General features: G+C 44.9%; 1 protein-coding gene across 2 annotated transcripts; it reads right to left on the bottom strand.

Annotated features, from left to right (window-relative positions):
- Window positions 1–80: 80 nt before the first annotated feature.
- On the bottom strand, window positions 81–17,893 carry usp33 (ubiquitin specific peptidase 33). Of its 2 annotated transcripts, none has more exons than XM_053883790.1 (24): window positions 17,617–17,893; window positions 14,970–15,058; window positions 14,739–14,792; window positions 14,605–14,667; window positions 12,450–12,596; window positions 12,215–12,320; window positions 11,726–11,795; window positions 9,566–9,679; window positions 9,311–9,389; window positions 7,613–8,057; window positions 7,403–7,543; window positions 7,210–7,328; window positions 6,946–7,118; window positions 6,611–6,681; window positions 6,501–6,534; window positions 6,380–6,425; window positions 6,121–6,301; window positions 5,869–5,995; window positions 5,565–5,734; window positions 3,627–3,708; window positions 3,212–3,320; window positions 2,622–2,724; window positions 2,024–2,092; window positions 81–1,133 (listed from the first exon to the last, which is right to left on the bottom strand). In XM_053883790.1, the coding sequence occupies exons 2-24, from the start codon at window positions 15,042–15,044 to the stop codon at window positions 976–978; spliced, it is 2,736 nt and encodes a 911-aa protein (XP_053739765.1). In that variant the 5' UTR covers window positions 15,045–15,058; window positions 17,617–17,893; the 3' UTR covers window positions 81–975. The 2 variants fall into 2 exon arrangements, with proteins under 2 accessions (XP_053739765.1, XP_053739766.1); XM_053883791.1 differs by lacking the exon at window positions 17,617–17,893 and adding an exon at window positions 16,973–17,159.
- Window positions 17,894–18,561: the final 668 nt, after the last annotated feature.

Below are 18,561 nucleotides of genomic sequence, written 5' to 3'. Positions count from 1 at the left end.
TGGAGCAGCTTCTCCTGGTAACACCTCAAAACTAAGGTACAAATAAAGTCAGTGGAACCCACATTAAATGATGTAAAAGAATGAGTCAAAACAACGTTCAACGAGTTTTAATAGTGTCAGCCAACATCAGACAGAAGAGACATCCATATGCAAAACCTACAGCACAAGTTGATCTCTAAGAGCCGCCACTCCGTTTCCATTCAGAAAATAATGCCTCTGATTGATTCCTAACCAACACCCTATGTCACACTACGACGTGTCGCTATTTGTTTCAGAGAAGCTGGACGTGCCGTGACTTCAGTGCACATTTAAGGAGCAGCGTTGAATTTCCATGCAGTGATGGTGAACTGGGGTTGAATGTGAAAGCATGCACTTCTGACACACTACGCCTGCGATAGCATCTTTACAACAATGTAATAACGTTAAATTACTCCCTTCTGTGATCAATAATCTAGTGCTCTATCCAGGCTGTCAGTGAAGGTACACTATAATGCTCTTTTGAACATGCCAATTCTTCATCTACAGGACAGTGCAAAACATTCCTGAGACTCGTCCAGTCCCTTTGTCGCCGCAGAATCATCACCACTGGAAGTGTTACGGCTCATCCGTGTCACAAGCTTCAGGTCATCGTTAAAAAAAAAAACAAAAAAAAAAACAGGTGGAATATCGATGTCAAGATACAGAGTGATCTTTAAGTATACGCGACACAAGACGTGGACATCTGCTCAAAAAAAATATGGCATTCAGTGTAAATCTTAGCTGCACACTTTAAAATGCTTGGCTCCCAAAACAACCAGACAGATGACAGTGCTAATAGAAATATCAGAGCTCTTTATACACATTTGTACAACATGAAAGACAGATCAGAATTATTTGCTCCTTCATGTAGCCGCGAAGTCCTTTGAATCGTCTCGAAAGAAAAGTGCAAAATAAAAAGGCGTTTCCTCGACTGTGCTCCGTAGGCTCCGGCGCGGGTTACAGGGAGCGGGTCTCCATCTCGATCTTCTCCTCCGACTGCGACGGTTCGGCCTCCTGGTGGCTGATGTTCGGTCGGACCGTGAGCAAGGGCCCGCCGCCGTAAATTAAATGCAGGAAGTGCCAAGTCTCTTCAGAGATTTGCCCCGAGTCAGCACCTGTGGAGCAGATTTACAATTAAAACCACACCATAATTCAGGTGGGGGTTGGATTTACGAGCCTGCAGAGATGCTTCTTGGAGACTCACACGGAAACTTGAGTCTCTGACGCAGGAGACGTCACCTGTCGTCAAGATTACATTCTACATTGGTTGCCGGGTGACAAGTGCAATCAAAGATGTCCAGTCTTTCCCGGCAACTCAAGCTCGGAAAAGCTCCCTGCGACACTCATGTCACCTGATCAGGCGTCTAGTCTGCTACAATCTGACTAATATTTGAAAAAAAAAATCGCGTTCATGATTTGTGCCAGTTACAAATGGTAGTTCCAGCAACAGACTATATTTAAAGTGCTCACAAATGAACGGCAGCATAATCCTATAATCCAAAAGAAATACACAGCTGACTTATACCTACGACCAACTTCTAAGCATGTTAGCAGAAGTCCGACAGTCACGACTTGCTCCCTGTACTCTCAAAGCAAAGCCTTTATGGCCATGTTCCGTGCCCTGGAGTCAGATTAGCCGAAGGTAAATACGCCCTCAAGAATGACAACAAAAAATGTGGGCTCCAGAAAGATGTGTCCAGCAACAAGCATTTGATCAGGAACTGGATTTACAGTCAATCATTGGTCTCCTGGGGACCTCTCAAACCAATTTTAGTTTTTAGTGTCTTCACTTCAGACACAACAGCAACACATTAGCCAGCCACAGCAAACATCCAGCACCGTGCTAATGGCTACATTTGAAAAACCACCCAGTTAATATAGTACAATTCATTTTGATGAAAGTAAAGACATATCGATGCAAATATGTCTGGGAAACAAATGCACCAGAGAAGAAGGTTTTGTTCATGAGGAAAGTAACACAGCACACTTCAACAACGAAACATACCTTGTTTCAGTGTTAAATGGCCGTTCTTGGTGACACATATCTTGGAATTGTCGATTGGTCCAGGTGGATCTTGAGAGGACAACAAGAAACAGTTACTCGGCAGAATTGCTAATGTTCAAATTCATAAAATGTCAAAATGTTTCGTGAAAAAAAGGAACTCTGTGCGTTGTACTGAGGCAAGATAAACATTGGAGGAGCTAAAGTCAGAGGGAGATTTGTGGAAACATGCCAGATCTGAGAGGTTATAAATAGATGTGACAATAAGAAAGGGAGGGGAGCAGGAGAAAAGTGAACAAAAAAAAACAACATATTTGACGGTTCGTTTTGCTGTTGCAGGAGGGAAACCTATCTCGCGGGACTAAATCAGAGCCTTTGAAGATAAATCAAGAAATCTGGGACATCAAAGTTGCTTTTGAACAGAAGCTCGACAGAGCGTGTTCTTCCATCTCTAAAAACCAAGTCCATCCGAAACACGCATTCCTCCTCACGCACATCACAAGTGCACGGCGGACAGGTTGTCCAGCGGAGTTGCGACGTGGAATACATTGATCGCGGAACACTTGATGTGAGTGGATGAGAGTGTGTTCGGTCCAATTACCATTGTCTTTGCCTTTGACAAAGCCCTCCCACTCACGAAACCACTGCATGCTGATGCAGTATATGACCACTGGAGACTCCTCCTCCTGGAATGCCTTGTTTAGCTACAGAGAGATGGAGAGAGGAAATGGGGGAGGAGTGAGCAGCAGAGACAAGAGTGAGGAGGGGAGAGAAGGGGAGGGGGAGCGGGAGACAAAAAAAATTAAGTGTGGATGAAAGGATTGAGAGGAAATGGAAAACCTAATCAATTCTCTCTGCCAGTAGTCGCAATTAGCCGGCAGTCTTTACACTTGACTGCACCAATTCCAGGATTCTTTGTCATGACACAACGGCTCATCTTCTGAGAGAAAGACGCACAACATCCATCTCTTGATCTTGCGAGGAGGGTGAGGGGGCCGAGTACACAACAGCTGCATCTGTCCAAACGCATTAATGATAAGGCTTTTGTCAGGCTCGCACCACCCGCCTCCCGCTGGGCCAAAGAGTGGCGACACATGCCGCTCATCAGCTGGTCCGCAGCACGTCCACTGACCCCCTGACATGTAATGCATTTATCAGCGGTGACACTTGAGCGCTTGATGGAGGACTCACCCTGACAAACATGTCCAGCTCGGATTTGCGCCGTTTCTCCAGTTTCTCGATCTCGATCTGGCACGTTTGGCAGACGTACAGGTGGTTAACAGCCGGGCCGCCTCCGTATCTGCCGGGAGAGAGGTTTGGGTCCATTTAATAACAGTCCTCACCCACCACTAGCTTCTTATCTCACGTGTGTCGAAACGATTATTGACATGACACATTTTTCAAGCGACGTTTCCTATATTCATGTTCGACAAACTTCCTATGGGCCACAATTGACAGATTTAAATAATAGATTTGATACGAGATATGACGTTCCAGATCCCTTCAAAGGTTTAAACGGACTGAATTCTGACCTGGTTCAGTCGATGAAATTGAACCATTTTTAAGTACATCAGAGCCCACACTCCTGAAACACGCCCTAGATTACCTGGTGTAAAGGTGATCCCACACGTTCTGCGGCAGCATGAATGCCAGGTCATGGATGAATGCAGCTTTGTTTGGTGGCACGCCTGCAACACAGCAGCAGATGTTCCTCTTGAGACAGGACCGTGTTGACAAGACAACCACTCACAATTCATCGCAACTCTAAACAAAGGTTTCCCCTGCAGAAGTAGCAGCTATATCTTTTTCTCACCGCTCAGTTCTTGATCATGTATTTGTTTCACGAGCCCAACTGGGGAACAGACTGTTGCACCACTTTGTGTGTTCTTATCACACACTCTTGGCAGTGATAGGCAGTGAAACAAAATCTGCTTGAAGACACATCAAGAAAACTCAACTTGGACTGACAGCCATTTTCCACTAACGTTGGACCAAGACATGCAGCACTTTATCATTTTCAGCCCAATAATGCTTCTCCATGTGATCAGTCACATACAGGTTGTTTCACAGGGAACATTTTGCAGTACTCAAATTGGTGCATCAGATTATATAGAGTGATGTCACCAAAACATCCATGATAAAGGAGTCTAGTTACAAGACATCGACAATGCCAGCAAGCTGAAACAGGTGGCCGTTAACTCCAACAAAATATCACTCAGCAAATATAAACATTAAAAATCTTATTTCGATGCAAAGTTACTGTGTATGTGAGAGTCAATTACAGAAGAAAAGAATATACACAACAGGGCCCCTCACTCTCACAGCAATCGTCTTCAAATCTGGATGCGCACTCAGTGAGGCGTCTGCAAGCCAGAGGAGCTCAGATTAAAAGAACGCAGCTTGGCGTGACCGATTTACCCACTGAAAGTTTAATATTTGGCTCAATGAACGGGATTTATTGCTTCCTTTATTTGTTCTCTGTCTGGACAAACAGACGCAACATTGGTTTTTCGGAAACCTTTGAATAGACGCTTTGTCTGATTGAAAAGCCTGATGGCACCAGGGGCTGCGTTTTTTTTTTTAAAGAAAATAACTACCCTAATCAGGTTTGGAAGAGGAAATTAAACAACTGGGGGCATTGCTGCGAATCACCTCTGGTTTTACTTCCATGTTATTATCTACGCTTATGCCTGATTATCCAGTAATTACACAGCGTTACCTGCAGCCAGCAGATTATGCACGTACTGAGAGCGGCATCAAGCATAAACGCAGCATCTTTTTCTGTTTTATTTTCATATTTAATAACGCTGAGCCCTCGCAGAATAGAGAGTGCAGAAGAAAGGAATTTGACTGGCTCAGGCCCTCGTCTAATCCTGTTCCTATTCTCAAAATAAAATGAGGGAGAAGGATTATGGGCCCAAAGGGACATAAAACCTCTTTTGAAGTCAATGCGAAGGGAGCACTTCTGAAAAGCTGAGGCAAGGATCATAAACTGAGGGCTCAAAAGCATAACAATATTCAGTTGACGATTCATGAAATGCATCTTTTAACATCCAAGAGCTTGTTTTTTTGGGACGACACTGTTGCCTGATCAGAATCTGTTTCACCCAAAAGGTCTGTGAACAAAACAAGTCAACATCATTATTTCACCACACAGTGAGGAAAGTGTTACTGTCGGCGACAAGAGCACGGGTGTTTCAGCACTGCAGAGTGTCGGCTTTAATTTAATTCTGTGCTTCAAGCTTGCGTGAGAGACGTTTGGAAGTGTTCATGTGTGTGCTAGGGGAGTTTGTAAGCAAACGCATGAACTGCTTTTGCTTTTAAAGTGCTTGACGAAGCCCATGCAGGACCTGCGATTATTTCACGCTATTGTGTTGAGAGGTGTGACAGTGCATGAGAATACAAGCAGATGTATAGCTCACCATCAGCTCATCTCTATCTACATGTTAGGATTTGATCTTTGATTGGCAGCTGCCTATCACCATCAGAAAGGATTCCCATTAAGCAAACTGCTGTGTGTTCCGAGCACAAAAACATCACAAACCTCCATGAGAGCACAAGAAGTCGTCGTTGGAAATGGGCCCAGGCTCGGCAAAGGTCTTGAACTTGTTGAGCCACTGGCGGGAGACGTAAAACTGCAGCAGACTGGGCTCCATCATGTTGAACAGGGCCGACACCCTCCTACGTTCCTTCAGCGCATCCTCGCTGCTCTTTCTGCGACGGGAACAGGACAGCAGCTCATTAATCAGCTGCTGCTTCTCACTTATCAAGATGTGCATCTGAAGAGATGCTCCACGCGCAATGAATGTTAAAGCAGCTGTTAGATGATGCAGATGATGAGGACTTACTTATAGAAGAGCACGTAAGCTTCTGCATTCTGGACGCAGGACTCTGAAACCTCTGTCACACTTTGGTCATCGAACTCATACCACAGATTGTTGACGTCGTTCCTGCAGTAGGCGATGTAGTGTCCTCCTGCACGCACACAGAGAGACAGTCAGATTGGTTCACAGGCTCATGTGACATTTCCCTCCAGCCTGGTGAATGCAAGCGTGCCAGCTAATGGAAGCCTCCTACGGAGAAAGCAAATGCCCACTCACTGCTGGCAGTGCCATGGTGACAGATGACTGACAGCAGGTCATAGTTGGTGGTCTGGGCCAAGCCGTCTTTGGCGAGGAATGGCTGCAGGTCCAAACCTTCCAGCGGGAAGGACACGTGTGTATTTATCTTGGTGGAGAACATCAGCTCGTGCCTGAAGCGCTTCAGGTGGACGCACAGGATCTGAGGAAATACAGAGCACAGTGCTTTAAAGTTTCACAGTCACAGCGATAATTCATCTTCTTTTTTTTTTTTTTTTACCTCCGGCAAACTCTGCATTTTACAAAACTTCACTCCGTTTCTCAGTCTAAAAAAAAAAAACAGACATGGTTATTTCAAGTGCTTCCATTTGTGTGAGGGAAATCAAGGATGAGGTTCTTACTTCTTGCACTTCTCACAGCTGTACATGTTGTCTCCTGGACAGAAAAAAACACATTTAATTAAAAACCTAAATGTCAGACTTGTTTGTGTTTGTTTTCCTTTTCGTCTCACCTTTCAGTTCGTCTCTGGCAAAGAAAGCCGCCAGACAGTCTTGTAGCGTGACTACCGGACCCCAAAACCAACTGAGAACACAGAGTAGGGAAGCAATTTGATACAAAGCACTCACCAAATGTCTGCAGGTCCCTCGTGTCGAGATGACACGCCTAAGCAACAACTCGCTACTGTATATACTGAGACATAAAAATGATGAGTTTGACCACAGTGTAACAAAATACTCCATCTAGTGATACATAGTTCATGTCAAGTGCAGACATTATATTCCTTCCTTAGTTTCCTTAAAACTCTAAAATTACCAACAACAGCGTGTCTTTTAAAACAAAACACACCTCTTGATGTACTCCATGACAAAGGCGATCCAGCCTTGCGGCGCGTAAGCTTCCCCACAGGAGCCGGCCTTGACCAGGGAGGTCTGATGAGTGGCAGCGTGGAGCTTTGCGAGGTCTTCCTTCCCTGGGATTGGCAACGAGATGTCCTGGAAGTTTTCTAAGGTCACAGACACCTGTAGGCCACAGAGTGAAGCCACCTTTCTTTTTCATGTCGAAAACAAGCCAACGTGACACGACGCCTTCGAGGATGGAAGATTCACTGACCCGATCGCAGGTGAGGCACTGAACAGAGCTGACAATGGTCCCGTCGAACACGTCTGAGATGACACTGCGGTACTTCTTTTGACGTTTGCTCTTTGGTGGAGAGAAGGTGGTGACTGCAGCTGAAAAGGGAGAGACACATTGAGTCTAGAAGCACAGACTGCAGAGACATTTTTCTTTCAGCTCAACTCTTCACCTTTCTTGTGTGCAGGGTTGAGACATGGCCAGACGGAGGAGGATTTTGGCGGGCTGGTGGACATTTTGGAAACGTACCCCCCCACCGGAACTGGACTGTGTGGCCTTGTGATGTTCGATAGCTGAATATCTGGGAATGAATCTAGTGGACCCAAACAGAGCCATGAGCAGACATAATGAAACAAGCCGTGAGACAAAGCACTTCACTGACCTGATGTTCTGCTCTGCATCTTAATGTGGCCCTGGCTGCTGATAATGGGAGTAGCCTCTGTGGTGGTGTCCACATCCTTGTCCATGTCCACCACGCCGGTGTTCCCGCCCACAACAACGTTGACCCCGGAGCGGTAAATGTCATTAATCATGTTCTTCTCCTTCTGCCACTCGCGGTTGGCCTGGATCTCGTCCTGCTCCGGAATCAGCATCTCCGCCTCGTTGGTGTCGTCGGCCAGGGCCGTGCCGCCCTGCGTCTCGTCGGCGCGCTCGCTGCTGCCGCAGGACTCGCAGGACTGGAAGTCGTTGTCCGACTGGCTGTGGCTGTCCTCGTCGGGGCTGTCCTCTAACGTGATGGTGCTGGACGGGTCGTAGGGCTCCGGCAGCGTCTCCTTCAGCTCCTCGTGAAGCTGATCCATCAGGCAGCGCAGGAACTCCTGCGAGTCCTGAAGGTCATACACATTAAATCAGAGATTAAGCTTCGGTCTGGAAGGAGTGAAACTGCATTTTTCACCAAGAAGTTATAGGCGGTAACTGATCTTGCAGCCACTACAACTAACAGCATCTTTAACCAAATTATTTTCAACACCATTCTCTTGCTTATTCATGTGTATTAGGACCTTATGAAACACATATTATACATTAAGAGTCTCCACGTTTACCCTGGAATCTTGACTAAAAGTTCAAACTTAGCAACACCACAAAAACAGTAAATAACTAGTTTATTGCTGTTTAATATGAGTGTAAACAACTTTAGAGAGCAGCACAATTTCAGCTACTATGAGTTAACCAGACTCCACAACCGAGCAGGCCACGTGACAGGGAATAGGGGTCGCTGGTGCAGTTAGATGTCATGGTGTCTCAAGCAGCCGTCCAACAGGAGGAGTTCTCACTCACTCTTTAGCATTAAACAGAATACGACAGAAGCTGGCCCGAGTTTAGTTCCCGAGGTCTCGACCTTATTGACTCACATGATCTGTCATACAAGTGTTATAGATCTAATTTACCATCGACATCATAAATGGTTTTCAGAGGTTCCTCCAGTTTAGTTGTGAGTCCAGGTCTGTTCATTAACGTGAGGCCTTCAGTCAGACGAATTGTTCAGCTCCACTGAACTAGAAGGCCAAAGACAGACAGCCGAGAGCAGCTAGTCTCCTCAGCACTTGTGTTTGGTGGGTCAGTATCTCAATTAACATTTATTCATATTCAAGCTCCGTCGTGAACAGATGGACCGCGCTCTGGCAGCTGTAATTAACTTCTCATTTTACATCGAACCAGTGAAATCCACTCACAAAAGCTCAAACACGAACCTCAAAACACGTCCTTCTGTGGGCAAACATGCTTCAGATTGCTCTGTCTGAGACATTTCAAAAGCAGACACTTATGAATATATAATCGAACAAGCTCTTAGCGTTTCACAGCGAACCAACCTTCCCTTTCTCTCAAAGGACCAGGAATGTTAACATGCAAATTCCAAACTTGAGCTGCTCATGTGGCGTGACAAATGGATATTTCTGCAAAATCCTAAAAACCAACATCACTTGAGATGTGAAAAGCAAAGCAGAAGCAGAACTCGCAATAAAATGCCGACATCAGCAGGTTTAAATATGATTAACACACACGGGAGCGCGAGCATAAGTTGCTGAAACAAGTGTTTAAAGTGTAATTGTCAGAAGAACAGCAGATGAAAGGAACTCACGTGTTGAGAGTACCCTCTGAACATGGGGTTGATGGCCTTCACCCCCTCGAACACGCTGGTCGGAACCACGTAGGAAGGTCTGGGAGGAAAAACGATGTCAGAAATGAAGATTTTAAACTTGGGACCCTCGCACTGCTTGTTTCCTCACAGCACTCAGGTTTCCTCCCACAGCTCCAAAACATGCAAAGCATAGATGATGAATCTAGTGCAAGTGGTGTGATGGACTTTCCAGGGTGTCCCCTGCTTCTCACTGACCTGTTTTTATGCCAAAGGTCCGACACCAGCTTCTGGTAGCTTTTGCAGAGCGCCGGCCTCTTGTCTGTCTTCACCAGAGTGCCACACTCAAGGAAGAACTGTGTCAGGGGAGGGCTGCACAGAAGAGACAGAGCTCAATTGTCTTGCGAATGATTGTTGACATGTCAATCAATAATTTAAAACATACACCCATTAAAACATCAGGCATTAAAGGCTTCTAATATATTCAAAGCACAAGACAAGTAAGGTGATCACCAATGTCCAGCTCTGTTTGAGGCTGGGTCCAATCCTGGACGGATTAACGCTTTATTAACTTGTATTTATGAAGAAAGTGAAATAGTGCTGCCCTCATGTTTTGTACAGTAGTTGTTAGTCTCTATATACACACGACATGAAAATCCATGATGTGAAGTGAAACAGATTCCCATGCACAATCCAGGGCTGCTGAGTTGGCAGGAGTTGGGGGATACAGACAGAGTACATACTGACTAAGGCATCGAGTGTTTTCTAGCCTTGACAAGAGGAAAGTCCTTGGACCCGAATAATGACCCGACGGCTCGTGAGGAACGCAGCGCTCCCACAGACTCGCGCGTACCCAGGTCTCTAAAGTGGCTCTTACTTTCACAGCCCAGTGACTCCGTTCTTCTCACTTCAGAAGCTAATTTAGATTGCAAATTCTGACCCACATCCTCTCCTGTTATAATGCGTGGGTTTAAATCAGAGTCGGTTTCCTGCTGTATGGGACAAAACACACAGCCCAAACACCGAAATCCATCATGAGATAATGGAAAAAAAAAAAAAAAAAAAACTTGACCAAAGACAACATTATGGCTTGGACAAAAACTGTTTAAAAGTCAATAAATGAGGAAAGGGGGGAGGGATGGGGCAGATGGAATGTAGGGAGAGATAATGTTTATTTGTAACCGAGGAGCCTACAGGGAACTCGCAAGGCCATTTGAGTCTCCTCAAATGCTGCACTGCAGCAGTCTGCACCCAAAGACACGTTCTCATATCTGCTGACGCCTCATTAAGTCAGCAGGAGTTAAAGACATCACCAGTGTTCTGTCGTTCAGCAATGTTTGGGTTTAGGTGAATGATGGAAACTGCGCGAGTTAAACATGATAAGAGCTTTTCATGATCATCGGCAGTGCTGCGTAAGCACAAGAGTTCTGCTCCTGAAATCAACTGGATACGATACACCACATGCAGGAGAAGCAGCTCTACTCGGAGTCTCAGCAGGATGACCAAGCTGCGCACTCTATTGCTCGAGGAAGTGCAACCAGCTGGAAATTAGAAACCCATTTCTGACAAAAGTAGTGATTTTTTTTTTCTCCATTAAGGAATAGTACAGAACACAAGATAGCTAAATCTATGGTTCCAATAAGATGATCTTCCAAAAACATGACTGTCACACAGAAGGACTCAGAACAATCTCTAATGCATGTCTGAAGTTGGACCACAAGTCTGGACCACAATACAAAGCAGGTTTTCACTCGGGATGGCGATATGGACGTAAAAAGTTATCACGATAAAAGTTGTAATTTCGGCTACAACGATAATTATCACCGCCAATACCGAAGCGGAGCTCCGTCCAATATCCAAATATTTTCACCAGGGTGCGCAGCAGGAGACTTGCATGTGTTGATATGAACCAAGGCAGACAGCCATGAGCTTGAGAGAACCTATGAGAACCATTCCATCTAATAAAATAAACACGGCTCCAGAGACTCATGGTCGACCAGCGCCGTTATCAAAGGTTCCCTGTATTACAAATAAGTTCAAAACTACGATTTTGAACCAAAGTCCACCACACACTCCACAACCGTCACAAGCTGGTGTCGGCTGTCAAACGGCGTGGAGATGGAGAGCGCGCCGTCACGGTCTCGAGTGAGCTGCGTCTTTGTCGTGAGACGCAGAATTGTCATCATGGAGATTGTGTTTGGCGGTATATCGTATACGACAACTTATTGCTGGTTTTCATCATTAAAAACCATGTTAGTTTCATCAGCATCGTGTTTCTTTTCACGCCTTTTTCCCCTCTCTACATGTGCGTATACAGGGAAGCTGAACTTGATCGATTCCGACTCCTGTAAGCCTGTATTCACTTGCAGATAACAGCACAGAATAAAGTCCCACTGAGACACAGAGATGCAAGCTTACCAGTTGGACAGCGCCTGCAGGGCAGCATTCATGTAGCAGGTGTTGCCGATGTTCTTCAGACCCGTCAAGCCTAAAAGAGAGAAACGAGCATTTTGCAGTATAATAGGATAGAATAAGCTCCGTGCTGATTATTTCCACCCACACCACTGATGAGCACCTATTGTGCGGACCACATCGCTCACTATTCACGCTAAAATTAGACGAGATGGTGCAATTTCCCGAGCACCAGGTGGTGAGACCAAACATATGTACATGGGGAGGGTGTTTCATTCTGAGCTTAGCAGAACCTGCCGCTCTGTTATCTGTCCTTATCTGCTTATGTGATGTAACAGTGGAACCTGGTTGGCTAATAAAGTCCAAGTTGAATGCTAAAATGTGAGCCGCATCAACTGACTGAGCTGTTGTGCTTCTCTGCCTTCTCACAAACACCATGAGCTTTTAAAACAAGGCAAGATTAAAAACAATTCCTGTGATTTGTGACGTGCTGACCTCTGGCCCGCAGGTCATCCTCCTCTTCCGTCTCCATGTCCAGGTCTTCGCTGCCATTACTGGGCATCCTCAGTGAGGTCGGACTCCCGGGGGACTTGTTGTTGTTCTGAAAATGCAGTCCAAACAAACAGTCTTATCTGGAGACCGGAAGACCACATCATATCTCGCGGACAGATTACGTGGTTATATAACTGTTATGAACATCTTCAGATAAAGCTCGTCTCATGGCTCATACCTGAGCAGCGGTCTGCGACGGAAGCAGCGGTTGGCTGAGGTGAGGCGACTGAGGGCCCAGTTTGCGCTCCAGAAACACCTCCTTGCTGCATGCGTAGCACCACACTCGCAGCGTGGTCAGGTTCACCGTCAGGTTATGATGCGTTTCCTGCGAAGACAGTTGGGAAACTACTATTAATATCGAATGCAGAGCAGCTTTGACACAAAAACGTTTTTACACTATATTGGTTCTCGATGCCATTACATAGTTTGCGTTCCAGCATGAGTTTCGCAGCCATTATCATCAAAGAAACTCGTACTAAATGATTACATGAGTAGATAATGAGACCAGTCAGCGTCACTAGATGAGTTTTCTGATGTGTCATTTGACTCAGATCAAACCAGCGAGGAATGAACACAAAGTAGGTTCAGTCTTGTGATGAAGTAAGCTATCAATTCTTTTGAGCATTGTTCAAGTTTTTTTTCCTTTCGTAGTAATTCAGCGCAGTATATTTGTTTCTGTCAAATTTATTATTAAAATCTAATCAACTGGATGCAGGAATCACTCTTCATAGTTGGCGTGACAATATGAATGGCTAAGAATAGTCTTAAGAAAACAACAAGAGGGTGTGGCAGGAAGGAATGGTGCCAACAAGAAAATGGTGCCAGGTTCTGCCGCCATGCTGCTGCTGCTCTGGCACACAGGACCGGCCCGTCACGTCCGCTGGGGACCGAACGTGAGCAAAGGCTGCAATATTTATCACTGCTGCATTAGTATCCACGCAGCCGGGCAGAGAGATGCCCGCCTGTCAGCGGGGATAATCAGACGGGCTGTGGAACTCCAGCGTCTGAATCATTCATGAAGTGGAGCAGGTGGGGCATTAACAGCGGGACGGATTTAGGAATCCGCTCGCATAACGCTTCATAGCTGCAAATTGAATGCTGCTGCGAATTATGTTTTGTTTTCTTCAAACTGAATTGTCGCAAGCCCGGTTGTTGCACCCCCTGTAACTTCCATCTCAAACGAAAGGACGAGGCAAAACGTGCGTGTGAGATCAATACTAGTGTTCACGGCAGTTCAGACCAACATAAATCATTGTCGCCTCAAGCCGGGGTTCTAGAATAACAGGTCTTAATAAAGGCCTTATCGGAGAGAACACAAGTTCCTAGAGGTGTACAGTTGCAAGGGCAAGAAACCAAAAGTATTTATGCATCATATCTTTAAATACATGATTCAAACCGACTGAGAAGTCAATTGAAATAAAAAATGACAGAGGAAAGAATGGGGCTGGACTTTCGAATAAATAAATAAACAAGTTTCCAGCAGCTACTGAAAACATGATGCACAAAAATAGCCAGAGAAAGACACAGCATTTAGCTAACTATCCCAGTGACAGAAGAGCAGCTCAGCATAGGAAAGAGTTTGTATTGGCTGATGGGTATCAAATAAACCTGTCAAAGAACAAAAAGAACTGAGACCCGAGAGTCTCAGGCTACATCTCAGACCTCACTAGTGTGAGCAGATTAAAATGTTTTATGCTGCGGCCGAAGGGGATCCCAGATGTCCCCAAGGCAGAGTACATGACGACAATGGACAAGCTCTCTCCCTGAAACAGCCCCATGGATCTCCTCCATTGTTAAATAAATACCTCAGAGGGAAGGGGATCAGGTGACACACTGAACCTCCTCAAGTGGCGCTGACTAAGAGTTTCTCAGCTTGAACAAAACAAGCTCTCCATCTTAGCACAGGATGACTGGCAAATGCCTCTTTGTGTTCCATGCTCAGCACCAGCACCTCAGTCATCAACAACAAGTTCACCAGAGGCTGACCCCCACCCTCCAGAGCAGCCAGGATGGGCTGATACTGTAACCATGGAGCTGACACTACCAATGAATTCCCTCCATCTCCCTGAGGCTCCAGTTTAATAATGAATGATCTGCTGCTGATATTGCACTCAATGTGGAGACTTTTTTTTAAGAATATGAGCACCTAAACCCCTGACACATCTGCACGTGCAGCGACTACAAGTTGCTGAATAATGGAAAAGTCTTAGGCTGATGTACTGGTGAGGAAAATATGCATTTGTGTTTGGAGCTTGTAAACTATTCATCGGCCTGTATACGGCTTTTGAAGCACGGCCTAAATCCAGACCTGATATTCTGTCACGGTTTCTCACCTGCGAGTGCCCGGTGCTGTGGTCGGCGTGGGACTCGCCGCATCCTACGTACGCACAGCCGTTCTACACAGAGACAGGGTTAGGTGGTGAAAACGAAGGCGTACATGAACAGAGCAAGATCATCCGTGTGTTACCTCCAGACATGCCCACAGATTTGGTCCTCCAACTTTACAATCCTGACACTGGCCCTGCAAAGCAAATAGGTCAGTGAAGTTTCAGCTTGTCAATACCTGAATTTGTTTATTCACACAACACAATGCAGCCTATTTAGCAAGTTAGTTTTGGCTAAACACATTTCAAGGTGTGACGACAGGATCATTTAAGAGCTAGTTTCACTCTTCAATGTCGAAAATGCAGTCACTCACATGGGATTTCTGAATAAGTTCCTCTTTGGTGATCTCTCCCACACAGTCCAGGTGGGGGCAGTCGCAGTTGGTCATCGCTCACTCAGAGTCTGCCAGAGAAAAGAGGATGCAGGTCACTGACCGTAAAAGTCGCACTAGAATGTAAATGATGCACAACCAGGACAGCACTTCCTGTTCACTTCAGTCACATGTTAACTGGTTTTATCTGCATTTAAAGAGGAAAAAATGTTGCTTCTGCACTGCAAGTACGGAGTTTGATAACTCTGTATTATCATCAGCTCTTTACTGGCTGGAAACAAACGTACAGGGCAATTTTGACATAAATCAAGAGGATTTGAAGCTTAGCATAGCTTCACTTGTTCATATCACACGAGTTTCAGTGCTTCTGTTTCTGTTGCTTCTTGATGGGGGATTATATGATAGTCCACAAAAGCGCTGCTAATGCATTCGGTCTGACTTGTGGCCAATTTGCTTTCAGATCTATACTTCCAACGCTTCCATTTCCAAATGGACCTGATTTAGGAGAAGAAAAAAACAGGTCTGTCTACGCAATAATTCCCCAACAGGAAGCACCTAAAATCCGAGACAAAGGTCAACCTCCACGAAAATACACTTCCAAATTCATATCATTACAGTGCACAAGTAATGAATGAGCTCTACTACATCGATGCCGGCGAAACCAGTTTTGTTGCTCCATAAATCCAAAACCAGTTCGGTGAACCAATTGAAATGTCCTGCTATATACATACACACACTAAAGTTAAAAAGACAACAGAACTTTTTTTTGTTTCTTTTGCGAGCCAACTTCACCAAGCTGGCAAGTCCGATTCTTGTTAGTGGTTGTCAAAACTGATGTGTTCCGGTCAGCGTCCTGTTGACAGCAGAGTCAGTAAACAAGTGCAGCCTTATGAGAAACAGAGGTGGCGTGAGGTGGACTTGCTGACGGGCGCCTTGCACAGCTGATAAAGAGGGCGACTCAATGTGAAGGCACGCTCGAGCCGATGGATTGATCATCGCTTGAGCTTTTCATAACCTTCTGTCTGCACTGAGAGAGGAAATTTAACGCTCACATTACTTCAGCCGACAAGACCTTTGTACTCCTCCAATATTGGTGCAACTTATAGATACAATGTTTGTTGACACATAAACACAGCCTGAACCTAGAAGACTGTTGAAAGAGGACGACTGGGACACCATCTCTGGGGGTGATGATTGGTTGAACCACTTGTACGTACCTCTTTAGTACTCCACATTTTACAGTGAACCATGAACATTGTTATTCATTTAGCGCAGAACCGCTGAATTTCTACACCACACCTCACTAGCAGCCAGAAACACTGGAGAGGTTCTACACACTTAAAACAGAATCTTTACATAAACATACTTACACAGTGTCTGAGCAAAGATAGCTAGATAAGCTCTGTGCATTTATATGCAAGTACAAAGACACTTCTGCATCATCGCGCATGATGTCACATGGTCATGAACCACAAGGATGAACTATTAACACTTTTCTGTCATTATCTCCTCAGACAGTTATCAATATTTGTGAAATACTAAAGTCAAATTGAGAGGAAAGCCATCCTTCACTCTACAAGTCATCGAGAAAGTCCTACTAAAACACTAATGTGGAAGAGCTAAAAGTCATTTAACCTCAGCAGAGATGTTGGACACAGGATAATGGAGTAGAGGAGGAAAACAAATGAGGTTCTGGGTTGTGAGAAATGAAAATACACACGTAGAGGATAGGAGTGATCAAGGCTGAGAGGAAAAGTCCAATGGGAAATGTCAAACGAAGGATACAATAATATAGAATGTTCAAAGTGAGAGAACCGTATATACTTGCTCAAGTTCTGCTTTTTCAGAGGATATCAAACTCTTTCATCTTTGTTCACACCATTTCCATCAACCACTTCAGCAACAAGGTTCCTGGTTCCATGTTTCAGTCCCTCCCAGCAAAAGAAGGAAGTCCAGGTATCATTCGAGCAAAATGCCAAAACTACCTTCATTCCATGAGTCTATTCCGGGTGATCCCGACCAAGGGTGCCACCGTTCAGACCGTCTACACAATCACAACAAAAGAATCCAAATTTAATGTCTATCTTCTTCTTATCTTCGTCTACACAGGAAGGGACCACAAGTTTGATCGGTGTCAGGATGCGAGCGGAAACACAGCCGAGTGAAGTGACACTGAAAGTCAATACTTGCCTTGTCATAGCTGATCAAGCGAAAACGAGCTCGTTAAAAGGCCGCTCTAACGGAAACGTCAGGTTAAGACAGACTCAGGAAGTGTTTGAATAAACTCATTTAAGTGCGTTAATTCAAAGACGTGTACAGTGGAGCGTGTTTTAAAGGGAAGCGTGTGTGTGAGTGTCCGGCCTTGTCTCGCGCTCCCATCGACCTGTCAGTTCTTTTGACAGCGTCACAGGCAGATTAGCATTAGCCTGTGACGCGGTCGAAGACATGATTCTACTATGAGAAAGCGACAACGCGCGCAGGTGTGACGCGCAAATATTGCCCCACTCGTCGACACATGCTGCAGACATGTTTGTAGGTCGCACATGAGAATAAATGTGGGTCTGCGCTAGCGTTAGCCAGCGGACTCCCCGGCGGCTAGCTAGCATGAGAAAAAGAGCAGACATCTTACCAGCAAGACGTGAACGAAACGTGCTTTCACCGGTAGAACCAGCAGCATGCGACGTCTTGGAAGCAGATTCAGGCTGTTTTTACAGTCATTTTCAGGTAAAAACCCCTCTCAAGCGCCGCTCCTGTCTCACAGCGTGGTTGCTAACGTTACAGCTGACTCCACCTTCTTCCGGTGAGACGGCCTCCCCGCCCATCCTTCCACCAGCATTCAGATGAGATTAGATGTTTCAACTCCTTTTTTTGCAAACGTTTCAATTCACCGCACATGCGGTCACATTCCTTGTCACGTTTCTGATCGGACTGCGAAGACAACCAGCGAAATCTCTCCTTAAAATGTTCATATTATCTGTTACGTAACAGTTTTCATTTGTTTATATTTTTAATTCTGTTCAAATAACATCGATGAAGGCGTTAGCAAACTTCAGAATTATTTTTGAACGCAACAAAGAAGGGTCACCTTGCACAAAAGCACTGTTTCGATTTTCTCTAGCGCCATCTAGCGAGAAAATTCAGTCATAGAAAAATAATTTTACTGAAGTAATGAAGTTTAAGTCGATGGATTTTTACATTTAATATCAGCGCATTTGCAAAATAGGACATGACGAAGAAGGTGTCACAGTGAAATTTATTTTAGATACGTCCTAGAGAAAAAAATAAAACAACCGATGGAATATTAAATCAGGACGCATAATACGAGATCGAAAGACAAATAGGCTTAAGTTAAAAAAATATATAATTAGATCATAATAATCGTAGTAGTAATAATATTTATGTATTATATATATTAAGTTATTTGTTATTAACTTGTTTTTCAATAAATAATCATCAGCAGCATATTTGCTTTTATTCCCATTATTTTTATTCCCCATTTATTATTATTATTGAGATACATATTTTACACTTTATTACAGCCACGCAGCAACACGGAAAACCGGAACTCCCCCGT

This window comes from Synchiropus splendidus, chromosome 13 (genome assembly GCF_027744825.2).
Source record: "Synchiropus splendidus isolate RoL2022-P1 chromosome 13, RoL_Sspl_1.0, whole genome shotgun sequence".
Lineage (NCBI taxonomy): Eukaryota > Metazoa > Chordata > Actinopteri > Syngnathiformes > Callionymidae > Synchiropus > Synchiropus splendidus.
This window is presented reverse-complemented; position numbering and strand designations above follow the sequence as displayed.

Bases quoted from the DNA above. Each gene is read 5' to 3' on its own strand.
- usp33 (XM_053883790.1), bottom strand. From the start codon at position 15,044: ATGACCAACTGCGACTGCCCCCACCTGGACTGTGTGGGAGAGATCACC. The intron at 12,597-14,604 runs GTGAGAAACCGT...CTGTCTTCGCAG, and splicing joins ACAGCACCGGGCACTCGCAG to GAAACGCATCATAACCTGAC. The intron at 2,093-2,621 runs GTAATTGGACCG...TGTCCTCTCAAG, and splicing joins TGTCAAAGGCAAAGACAATG to ATCCACCTGGACCAATCGAC.